Below are 12,088 nucleotides of genomic sequence, written 5' to 3'. Positions count from 1 at the left end.
TTTCAAATCAAAAAGAGCATACAAAGAAGGAAACTGATCTTTTAGAGGGGCACTCCCCACCCAAGTTTGTTCCCTATATTTTATGAAGTTACTAGAATTCAAATCATACCTGATATTAGGGGAGAAAACTGGTAGCAGGTCATGAATGGCTTTCCAAGGAGAATTGCTTGTGGTCCTAGCTCTGATTCCAGCATCCCATCCATTGTGCTCCATCCCATGTATACTTGCCACTATTCTAGCCCATAGCTTCTCCTTCTCCGTAGGGAACCTCCACAACCACTTTCCCAACAGAGTCATATTCCTTCTCCTAATACTCCCAAGCCCCAAACCACCACAAGTCTTACTCCTACACACTATCTCCCAGCTAACTCTATGATCCCTCTTCTCCTCTACCAGCTCCCACAGGAAATCTCTCATTAGCTTCTTCAATCTGTTAGCAACCTTCACTAGGATTTTAAACACCGACAGGAAAAAGATGAAGCACTAAATAAGATGAAGAAAAAGGCGTTAGAATGTTACGGGGTTCCAATATAAGTATGGAAAGATATGGGAAAGGTAGGCTTGTTATAGGCTTATAGCAAACTAAGCTATTTAATAAGATGGTAAAAGAAAGGAGGATGCCTAATGATTGGAGAAATAGTACTATGGTGGCTATATTTAAGAACAAAGGTGATATACAAAGTTGTAGTAGCTATTAAGTGATTAAACTCATGAACCACACTATGAAACTTTGGGAGAGAATACTTGAACAAAGATTACGACTTGAAACAAGTGTATCAGAGAACCAATTTGGCTTTATGCCAAGGAGATCAACCATGGAAGCTATATTTCTTTTGGGACGATTGAAAGAAAAGTTTAAAGAAAAGAACAAAGATCTTTATATGATATTCATTGATCTAGAAAAGGCCTATGATAGAGTTCCAAGAGAGATTATAATGGTGGGTCCTGGAAAAGAATGGGATTCAAAATAGGTATATACACTAATTAAAGATATTTATGAGGGGGCAACAACCAATGTTAGAACACCAGTGGGAGAGATTTCGGATTTTATGGTCACAATAGGTCTTCACTAAGGTTCAACACTTGGCCCTTATCTATTTTCACTGATCATAGATAAATTGACTAAACATATTCAGGAAGAAATTCCACAATGCATGTTGTTTGCAAATGACATTGTTTTAATTGATGAAACTAATAAAGGATTAATGCAAAATTAAGCTTATGGACAAATGCCCTACAAACAAGAGACTTTAAAATAAGTAGGACCAAAACAGAGTATATGACATGTAAATTTAGTAATAATAGGAGTGTAAATCAGGATATACTTGGGATTGAAAACCAAGATATAACTCATTGTGACCATACCCGGTACCTTGGTTCAATAATTAATAACAAGGGAGAGATCGAGGAGGATGCCACCCAAAGAACTAGAGCAGGTTGGGAAAAAATGGAGGGTGCATCTGAAGTTTGTGTGATAGGAGAATACTAGTTAGATTAAAATGAAAACTCTATAAAACAGTTGTAAGGCCAACTATGTTGTATGGAGCAAAGTGGTAGGCAGACAAAAAACAACAAGTTCAGAAAAGGAGTGTGGCAAAAACGTGAATGCTAAGATGGATTAGTGGAAAAACTAAAAAGGATAGGATTAGGAATGAAGCCATCTAATAGAAACCTAGGAGTAGCTCTAATAAGTGATAAAATGAAAGAGAGTAGGCTAAGATGGTTTGGTCACATGCATAGAAGACCATCAACCACCCCAATTAGGAGTGATTTGTTACAAGTGGAAGGGGATAGAAGAGCTGGGGGTAGACCAAAAAGGACATGGGTAGAAGTAGTAAGAAATGATTTAAGTACTAAAAAATTAATAGTGGATATGGTTTTAAATATAATGGATTAGCGAACCAAGATTCATGTAGCCGACCCCATATAGTTGGGATAAGGCATGGATGATAAAGGGGATTAAGTATGAGGATCAGGGCCCATAGCAATACAATAATTTCCTAAAGGAAATAAAGAGATAAAAAGGAAATGGCTGTCAATCTGCAACGGATTGGCAGATGAATTGGCGAAACAAGGGGTAGATCGAGACCTATTATTTTGGAGAAGGGTGGAAAAAGGGGATGCAGCTAATTTTGTATGGAATATTTCAATTTGATGTGACTTTCTTGGCTACCCAATACTCAATGGTTGACATCTTTGTAAATATTTTATTTTTCCATAGGCTCAATTTGGGAATAGTGCAAAACCTTGTATACGCTATTTCTAAACCTTGTACTTGCACTCTACATACTTGTATTTGCACACTTCCCAAACTGAGCCATAACAAAATCTGTTATTCATAAACAAAACAATGTATATTAATCTCAAACATGATGGAGCGGAACATGCAATAGAAGGTTACAAATTTACAATAGAAAAGAACCAAATAGTAGCAGTGTTAGGGAGGACTTACATCATCAGCAGAAATCCTAACTTGTAATTTGTGCTTACATTCTGGACAACTCATCACCCCCTGCAATGTCAAGAATTATATCTGAATAAGATGAAAAACTGTAGGTATCATAATGGAATAGTTCACATGTATATATAGATAGATAGATAGATAGATAGATATAGATATAGATATATATCTATCCATTAGGGGTGGGTGACTACTCACTAAGAGAAGTAATGGCGCTCCTTTGAGGGCTCAGATTGGCTAAACAGTTGGGTTGTCAACACTTAGAAGTGAAGGAGATTCAAAAATGGTCATGGGCTGGATGCAAACAAATAATTTGGGCGCTTGGCCCCTTAGACAGCATATAAGGGAAATAATGAACTTGACAAGGGAGCTTGGAGTATAATTTAACTGGGTTAGGAGGTCAGCAAACCGGTTGGCTGAGGTTTTAGCAAAGCAAGGGGTTAATAGGGGGACTTTATTTTGGGCATGCTTGTAAATCGATTATGTTACGAGGGGCCACTTTTTTGGAAAGTGACAATTGTGATTCTATAATTCTCAAGCTTAATGAAAGTTACTGTTTCCTATCAAAAATAAATAAAAGCACACATCAAAAGCTTATTATATTATTGAAAAAATGCACCTTTTCTACATAATTCAATCAGAAAAACTTATTCATAACATTTTAAACATAATATTGGTAAAAGTTATTGATTAACTACTAAAAGAAATGAAAATAAGGTCGGTCGATGGAAAGAGTCCTCAATGCTAATTTTTAGAAGTATTTTATCATGGTAAAATTTACCGATCCACTGCAAGTTGGGCAGTCTTTGGAAGGCAGTGGCAGATTTAGATCAACAGTAGAAGGAAGGTGCACCAACTCAGCCCTGTTGTCAGCAATGGCATCTGCAACACACTCAGCTGTTTCCCTCTCACCACTGCACAAGGATGTTAGAAACCATAGGCCTATATCAGTTCAAATATGATATAGTAACATATAAATAAAAGAATACCAACTTAAGAGGAAAAAGAAAATTGATCCATCCCTCTACCAACCTACACCTTAAAACCTAACATAAGCCTGCTACACAACAGAGATAACAACAAGATCATCCCCAACATGCTGGCATTTTGGTGGCAGCCCATCCCTTATCCCTCTTCTTCTTAAAGCAATAGGCATGCACTTCTTTTATCTCTTCCTTTTTCTCTTTGAGAGCAACACCTTCCACCTTGCCCCATGAAAGCATTGCCAGTGGGACTTCATTTATATCTTCTCCGTTGCTCCCATTGGACCTTAACTCTAAAACATCCTTGGCTTCCCATTCTCCCTCTTCAATTATTTGGAAATATTCTAGATATGGCTGTAACCCCTCATCTCTAGGTTGACACTGTCTTTCTTCTTTGCCTCCCAAGCACAACCCTCAAGAGGGAAGACCACATTCTCCCTAACTTCCACCATGTCTTCAAAACTCAAGTTATTAAAGAAAACAAAGGTATTACAGAAGAAAGTGAAGAGGTCACACCTTTGAGGGCAAAGCAAAACATCTTACAAAAGAGACCAAAAAACACAATCACCACCTACGCTTTGTCCCAACCATATGGGACCGGATACATGAATCACGTTCCACCATTCCATTCTATTCAATTCCATATCTACCGTCAAACATTAGACCCTTAAATCATTTCTCACTACTTCAACCCATGTCCGTTTTGGTTTTCCCTAGCTCTCCGTAGCCCCTTCAACTTGAAAATATCACCTTACTGGTGTTGTAAATGGTCTTCTTTGCATGTACCCAAATCATCTTAGTCTACCTTCCCTCTATAAGACTATCAGTTTATAAAAGTCCATAAACATGGTTGGCCTGACACTAACCCGAGTCAAACTGGACCAATCCAACTCAATATAACAAATCAAGCCATTTGAATAGTGGCTAACAACTGGCAACTTGTGGTATCCTATCTTGGTTTCTAAAAGATATTCAAGAATAATGGTCAAAGAGATAACTAAAAGAAAGTACTATAAATAGGGATCTCTCTCTCTCCCTCTGCAACTGCCATTGCCTTGAATATTTGGAGGCACAACCTCTGCCTCATTGGAGTCTACTTTGCTTAAACGCTTGTTGAGTTTTGGGCTGATATCACTTGTTTTTATTTACATAGCATAGTTAGAGAGTTATAGGGCCCAAGGCCCATTAGTTTATGTTTAAGTTAAGAGTGTTTATTCAGATTTTACAAGTAGCCGACTTACTAAGGCCATACTTTGTCATTGCATTCAGTTTTTATTTGTGAGTATATAAGCTAATGAAAGGGGCGGCCAGACCTAATTTTTGGCTTTTTCCATTTTCTTCAATTTCTCTCCTCTTTTCTTCTCTGCATAAACCTTCTCTTCTCTTTCTTATCCTCTTTCTTACACAGGTTTTATATCAAAACAGATCTTCTAAACCTTTCTACTTGGTAACAAAGCAAGTTTAGAGATTGTTTAAATTGTTCCATCATGCAGCCCTAGATCAGCCAACTGCATGATGAGGTAAAGAGCTGATCGAGGACTTCAAGTAAGCCCAATTTTGAATTTTTTTTGTGGATTTGCAATCCCTTGTAGCTGGTCTAGGGTTCAGCACCAAAATCAGGAAGAACTGGTGAAAGGGGAGTGTCTTCAATTTTGACCTAGGAAGTGGTGCTCTGGTTTTTTATGGTTTCTTGAGGTTTTCTGAAGAGGGTGGTTCAAGTCCCAGCCTTTTTGGAGACCTCTGGAGGGAGCGGCAGCCTCTTCTCTTTCTTCTCCTGCTCCACAAAAAAAAAAAAGAAGAATCTTTGGAGGGAGGGGCTTCTAGGGTAGCAGGAAGGTGTTTGAGGTTTCTAAAGGAGATAAATCTCTTTCTTTTCATCTCAAATTGATTTCCTAATCTGTTCTGGGAGTTATGGAGGGTTGTGCAGTTGAAAACAAATTTACAGGTGAAATGGGACTAGGGGAGGAAGTGCTATTAGATCTCTTTGGGGTTGGGACCATCACTACAGTCAAGTTGGATGGTACAAACTGCTTAGAATGGTCACAATCTAGAAAGGTGGCCATTGGAGCTCGTGGGAAATTGGGGTATCTCACCAGTGAAGAAAAGAAACCTAAGACTAATTACTCCCAGTGGGTATAGGAGAACTACAGAGTGATGACTTGGTTGTGCTATTCCATGTTACCCCATATAAGTAAGAACTTTTTATGGGTTAATACAGCTAAGGAGATTTGGGATGGAGTAGCAGATACTTATTCATAGAATGAGAATGTTGCTAGAGCCTACCAATTGAGAAACCAGGTGATTGCTACTAGGTAGGGAGATAAGTTCGTTGCCATTTATTTTTCAGCCCTCAAAACCTTATGGCAGGAGATGGATCATTTAGATATTGTGGTTTGGGAAAATAGCAAAGATGCAACAACTTATCAAAAGTTGGTAGAGAAGAATAGGGTTTTTTAGTTTCTAGCATGACTTAACCCTAAATATGACATTACACGACACCATATTTTTTCCAAAGACAGTGTAACTCTCTCTCAGGATATGCATTTGTATATGGAGAAGAGAGTAGGAGGAATGTGATGATGAGGAACCCAAGCCTTGAGCAGTTAGCTATGGTTAGCAGTGAAGCCTAAGTGGAGTGGGAATAAGAGTGGAAATGAACCAAGGAAGGAAGACAAGAAGGATCTGATCTGTGGCTGTTATAAGAAACCTAAACATACTAGAAATACCTGTTGGAAGCTTTACCCTAACCTTATATCAAGTCGGCTCAAAAACAAGAAGGGAAATGTGAATATGGGCAGTTTCCGAATCAGAGGAATACAAAGCTCATTATCAAGTGGACAGCAAGGTGCAGGTGGATCAAGAAGTATCCATTCTACTTTGTTTGGACATACAAGTAGTTCACATGCCACTACAAATTATGTATCCACTACAAATAAGGGGGGCCTCCCTGAATTATAGACTCAGAAGCCTCAAAACATATGACCAACACTTCCACCATCTTCTTACCATACCACCTCTACTCTGGCAGAGATAGAATCTCCATAGCCAATGGATCACATGTTCCCATTGCTAGGAAAGGGTCTATCAAGATAACTGATACCATTACTCTACCTTTTATCCTTCATGTTCCTAGATTGAGCACTAATCTTTTATTTGTTAGTAGCTTGACAAAGAATTTGAACTGTTTAGTGATTTTTCCTCCTAGTCATTGTGTTTTGCAGGATCTGAAATCAAAGAGGACGATTGGGAGTGGTCGTAAGGTGAATGTTTTTTATCTTCTTGATGCGCTTCCCAATCATCAAAGTCATTATGTCAGCAGGAACATTGAGTCAGAGCCAGCGGGTCAGATTATGCTTTGGCATAACCGGTTAAGGCATTTATCTTTTTTTTCTTTGTGTTTTTTGTTTCCAAAATTGTTTGAGTCTATCAATTTGACCAATTTGGAGTGTGAGGGTTGCCAACTTGGAAAGCATTGTACACAATTCTTTAAAGCAAGCAATAACAGATGTTCTTCTACTTTTAATATTGTTCATACTGATGTGTGGGGGCCATACCATATTTCCTCTATGGGTGGCTACTGGTATTTTCTTTCGTTTGTGGATGATTATTCTTGATACTCTTGGATATATTTGATGAAATCCCGTGATGAGATATCGTCTTTGGTTCAACAATTCCATCAAATGGTGTTAACGCAATTTGGGGTACGAGTAAAAGTGTTTAGATCAGATAATGCCAGGGAATACTTTGAAAAAAACAAACCTGGCATCATACCTATTGGAGCATGGAGTAGTTCATTAGAGCAGTTATACATAGATTCCACAACAAAATGGTGTAGCAGAAAAGAATAACAAACATATTGTGGAAGTAACATGAAGCATGATGTTGAGCTCTGCAGTTCCAGTTTGTTTTGGGGGTGATGTAGTTCTTACAACAATTTTCTTGACTAATCGAGTGCCTTCTCATGTTCTTGGATATAGCACTCTGTTCAGCCTTTTTTTCCTGAGGGGGAGATGTTTCATATTCCTCTAAGGGTTTTTAGATGTGTATGCTTTGTCCATGTTCTTGGTCCTCACCCCTTAAAGCTAGACCCTAAGGCAAAGAAGTGTGCCTTCCTTGGATATGCAGGAAATTAGAAAGGGTATTGTTGTTATGATCCAGTCTTCTGGGACCGATATGTTACTATGGATGTCACCTTTTTGAGTCCACCAATGTTTTAAAACGCGGAGGCATGATGCGAGGCGTTCCCCTACCTAGAGGCGCAAGGCGTAGTTCAAAATGTAAGAGGCGTAAGCCTCCCAAACACAAGGAGGTGTAAGCCTCTTTAAGAGGAGGGGGGTTAGGAGGAGGATGAAGAGTAAGAGAGGATCTCATTTTTTCTTTATTTTTAATAAAAACCTTTTATATTAAGAATAAAGATGCATAACATTAGTTAAAAGGAGGGGTCTTGTCAAAGGGGCAAGGGGCAAACCACTTTCTTTCCCCTTATCTTTTCTTCCCTTCCCTTTCCTTTCCTTTTCTTTCCTTTTTCTCTTTTTTTCTTCTCTTTCTTTTTCTTTCCCTTCCCTTTTTTTCCTTTCCTTTCCTTTTTTTTTTTCTTTTTCCTTTTTTTTAATCTTTTTATATCAAATGTGCATGAGGCGCATGAGGCGCACGCCTCATGAAAAAAACACAAGAGGCATACGCCTCAGAGGTATCAGCGCCTCTGGCATACGCTTCAAGGCATTTTGGGAGCGCCTCGCCTGGAGGCATGCCTCCAGGCGTACGCCTCCCACGACTTTTAAAACACTGGAGTCCACACCTTTTTCTTTCTCAGGGGGGAGTGTTTAGGAGAAGGAAGTGAGCAATCTATTCCACTTCCTATTTCAACTCCTTTGTCCACTCTAGTGTTTGACCCACCCACTCCACCCACTTTGCCACCTCCATTGCACCCTACCTTTCAATGTTTTACACGACAACGCCTACGACAACACAGGGAGGTTGACTCCACAGCATGTTTGACCCACCCACTCCACCCACTTTGCCACCTCCATTGCACCCTACCTTTCAATGTTTTACACAACAATGCCTACGACAACACAGGGAGGTTGATTCCATAGTAGATGAACCCACGTCACTCCCTATCAGCTCATCAAAGATTCCAGGTTCGACCGACACAAACCCCATGTATGTCTCTTGTTTCCTCTGATGGTTTAGTTCCTATATACTACTACCCCTACTCCTAACACCATTACAAATGACCTAGATCTCCCTATTGCACTTCGAAAAGGAAAGAAGAAGTGTATTGCTCATTGCATCTCACACTATTTTTCTTACAGTGGATTATCTCCTTCCTACCAGGCCTTCCTTTCCATCATCGACTCTGTGTCTATACCCAGGAGTGTTAGTGAGGATCTTTCCAAACCTAAATGGAAGACAACTATGTAGGAGGAAATGAAAGCATTGATTAAAAACTAGATATGGGAGATTGTGGATTTACCTAATGGCAATGAGACAATTTGATGTAGATGGGTTTATATAGTGAAGTACAAGGCTGATGGAAGTATAGAAAGGTATAAGGCGAGGTTGGTTCAGTGATTTAAAAGGCACGCCTAGGCGCACAGGCGAGGCGCATTTTGGTGTATGCGCCCAAGTCCTAGGCGTACCTATTTCACAAGGCACGTGCCTGATGCGCCTAGGCGTGCGCCCAATGCGCCTTGCGCCTCAGCCCAGGCGTGCGCCTTTTTAAAACTTTGTACAGGTTGGGAATGTGTGACATCTATTCCCAACTTGAGGGGGAGTGTTGAATTTTGGGCTGATAATAACTTGTTTTTTATTTACATAGCATAGTAAGGGAATTATTGGGCCTAAGGCCCATTAGTTTATTTTAAGTTAAGAGTGTTTATTTAGATTTTACAAGTAACCAACTTACTAAGGGCATACTTGTCATTGTATTCAGTTTTTACTTGTGAGTATATAAGCTAATGAAAGGGGTGGCCGGACCTAATTTTTGGCTTCTCCCATTCTCTTCAATTTCTCTCCTCTTTTCTTCTCTACATAAACCTTCTCTTCTCTTTCTTTTCCTCTTTCTTACACAGGTTTTATATCAAAATAGATCTTTTAAACTTTTCTACTACCCTCATTTCTAAGCTTCCTATTCATCCATTCCAACATTCCAAAAGAAGAAATATATAGAGTATTGTCAAAAATATCCACAGCACAAACCAGAAATCTGAACTAAAAGAAAACATGATTGCATCTTCGACCTCAAGATGAATCAACCAATCCAATATAAAAGAGAACTGCTGTAGATGGAGCTACCTTTTCAAGGTGTAATTTTTGACTTGATAGTGCACCTTCCCTATACCTTTGCACATAGTGCACCGCAATGCTTGCCATCCATTGCAGGTCCTACAATTCCTGCACTTTGAAAAAGCAATTCTGAGAAAGAAAGCATCAAAGTTTAAACAAAATTCATTGTCATCTTCCATGAACACTAGCACTAACTTGATCGTTAATGCATGAACCCAAAGTCTATATCCAATTTATCAGCTGAAATAACTCAGTTCATAGGCTCAAATTCATAGACTCAAAAACAAAACAAAAAAAGGTTAAAAGGGGCACCACTCAATGTTATCCATATTGTCATATTGTAAAACATAAAAAGTGGATAAACTAAACAAAAAGTTTGTTTACACTCAAAATATGCTTTGACAAATTACAAGAGTGAGGAATCCCATAATAAGACACTTTCAGGGGGAGGAGGAACTTAACAAAGGAAAGTTTCATCCTGCTATCTAAGAAATACTTAAAGAAGATACAATGCAAATATCCTTAAAAGATATGCTCATGCAAGGATCATTGCATGAATATTTTTCATTATCACCATAATTCAACAAATTGTAATATGACTTAAATTGCATTGAAAGCATTTCAACAACAAAACCAATACATCCCTATGTTACACCAAACCCTTCAGAGATAACTTGAAAGTAAATCAGAGTGATGATTTGAAGTTATGGTTTTCTCCAAATTCCAGAGCACCTTAGAAGTTTTGATATTGTCATAAATTAGAAACCTTCGAGAAAGAACTCCTCAGGATTGTAAAATTATTTTGAAATTTGAATACGCTAATGCTAGGAGGAAAAAAAAAGCTATACCCAAGGAAACTAGTTGAAACTTTAATTTTAATATAGATGAGCACCTTTGACAAAGCACCTTCTTCCCCAGCTCCAAGGCAATATCGTAAGTGCCAAGAGTAGCAACTGCCTGCAGTCAATAGATGGAAAAGTAAGAGCTTTTTCTGGCGGATGTCCAGAGGTCAACCCCTTTAACCAAACGATTAGTACAAAATAGAAATTATTCACCAACAGGAATAAAAGGGTAAGCCCAATGTTTAGGTGTATAAGAACTAACGGCAACATAGATCCTCAATAGACGACCAGAATAATAGTGTAATGCCGTGCTCTTGAAAGAATACAATAGCGGGACAGAATTCCCACAATATCAAATGACGCATTCCATCAAACCATTTAATCAATTCACATAAATTATTCAGGCGCAGTGCACTGAACATAACCTCTATCAACAGACAGACGAACAATCAAACAGGCAGCAACCCACTTAACCAAACAGTAAGTAATATCAGTGAACCGCTAAAAATGCAACACATTCGGGACAGTTATTCTCTATCAAATAACGAATAAAAACGCAATGCACCAATTAACAACGTACCTAGAACAAATTTTCATTCGATTGTTAGAAAAGATACTGCAATGGGTAAAATGAACTTACAAATATTGCAGAGAAGGAAAGATGAGAAATGAACTCAGGAACACCGAAGCCACGGGGAGCAGAGCCGGCAATATCATAAGCAAGAGTGAAAGGAGACAAAACGAGCTTGATTGGGAACTCGCACAGGTCGATTAACTGCTGCCCGTAGCGAGCCGTGAAGATTTTATAGTAAATGTCCGCATATTGCTTTACGACCTTCAAGAGGTGGCCGGTGCCTCTCGACATAACGAATTCCAAGCGCAACTCAGAAAGAACTTTGAGTGGATAAGCAGTGGGAGTTGCCGCGCCCTCGCACCAGAGTAGAAAGTTATATATATCCGGATTCACAGAGGGGCGACCCAGCTGGTCTAGTTAAACGGTCCAAGATACACCTACAACCAAACATTCTGTTTTTTAAGGGGAAAGTACAAACTCTCACCTGTATTCAAAGGCCGACGACACTATACCCACTAACTTTTTATTTTCTACGATAAACCTCTAAACATTGTTTTGCAACAAACACCTAAACTTCTGGATTCCAAGGCTTTGCCCCTATTTTGGTAATTGGATTGACAAATAAGGGTTAACTTACTAAACTACCCGGTCGAAATTCAATTTTCTGAAAGCAAATGCTATCAAGAGGATGAAATGCTAAGGGTCCAATTGGTTTAGAAATAGGATTGGAATCATAATTAATCACCTATCTCTAACGTCTATTTGGTTTAGTCAGGGATTGGAATCAAATTCAATTGTCGTTGTTTGGTTCATTTGGAGTTAGACTCGAAATCAATTAAAATTTTTCAATTTTGTATTAGTCTATTTATTATTTTATTAATATTTTATGAATATATAATTATTCTTTTATTAGAATTTTAATAGTATTTAACTATTTAAT

At 38.6% G+C, this 12,088-nt stretch overlaps 1 protein-coding gene across 1 annotated transcript in view; it reads right to left on the bottom strand.

The window, feature by feature from the left end:
- EMB2737 (embryo defective 2737) overlaps positions 1–11,685 on the bottom strand; it is a 60,506-nt gene extending 48,821 nt beyond the window's left edge. Inside the window, exons 1-5 of the mRNA XM_088965731.1 lie at positions 11,215–11,685; positions 10,625–10,689; positions 9,742–9,840; positions 3,243–3,375; positions 2,453–2,512 (exon numbers count right to left, since the gene is read on the bottom strand). Coding sequence (XP_088821857.1) covers positions 2,453–2,512; positions 3,243–3,375; positions 9,742–9,840; positions 10,625–10,689; positions 11,215–11,439 — 582 coding nt within the window. The 5' untranslated portion in view covers positions 11,440–11,685. The remainder of the gene's footprint in view (positions 1–2,452; positions 2,513–3,242; positions 3,376–9,741; positions 9,841–10,624; positions 10,690–11,214) is intronic.
- Between the last annotated feature and the right edge of the window lie 403 nt (positions 11,686–12,088).

The sequence above is a fragment of the Nelumbo lutea genome, chromosome 1 (genome assembly GCF_056320005.1).
Source record: "Nelumbo lutea isolate HS-2025 chromosome 1, American lotus-T2T, whole genome shotgun sequence".
NCBI classification, from domain to species: domain Eukaryota; kingdom Viridiplantae; phylum Streptophyta; class Magnoliopsida; order Proteales; family Nelumbonaceae; genus Nelumbo; species Nelumbo lutea.
This window is presented reverse-complemented; position numbering and strand designations above follow the sequence as displayed.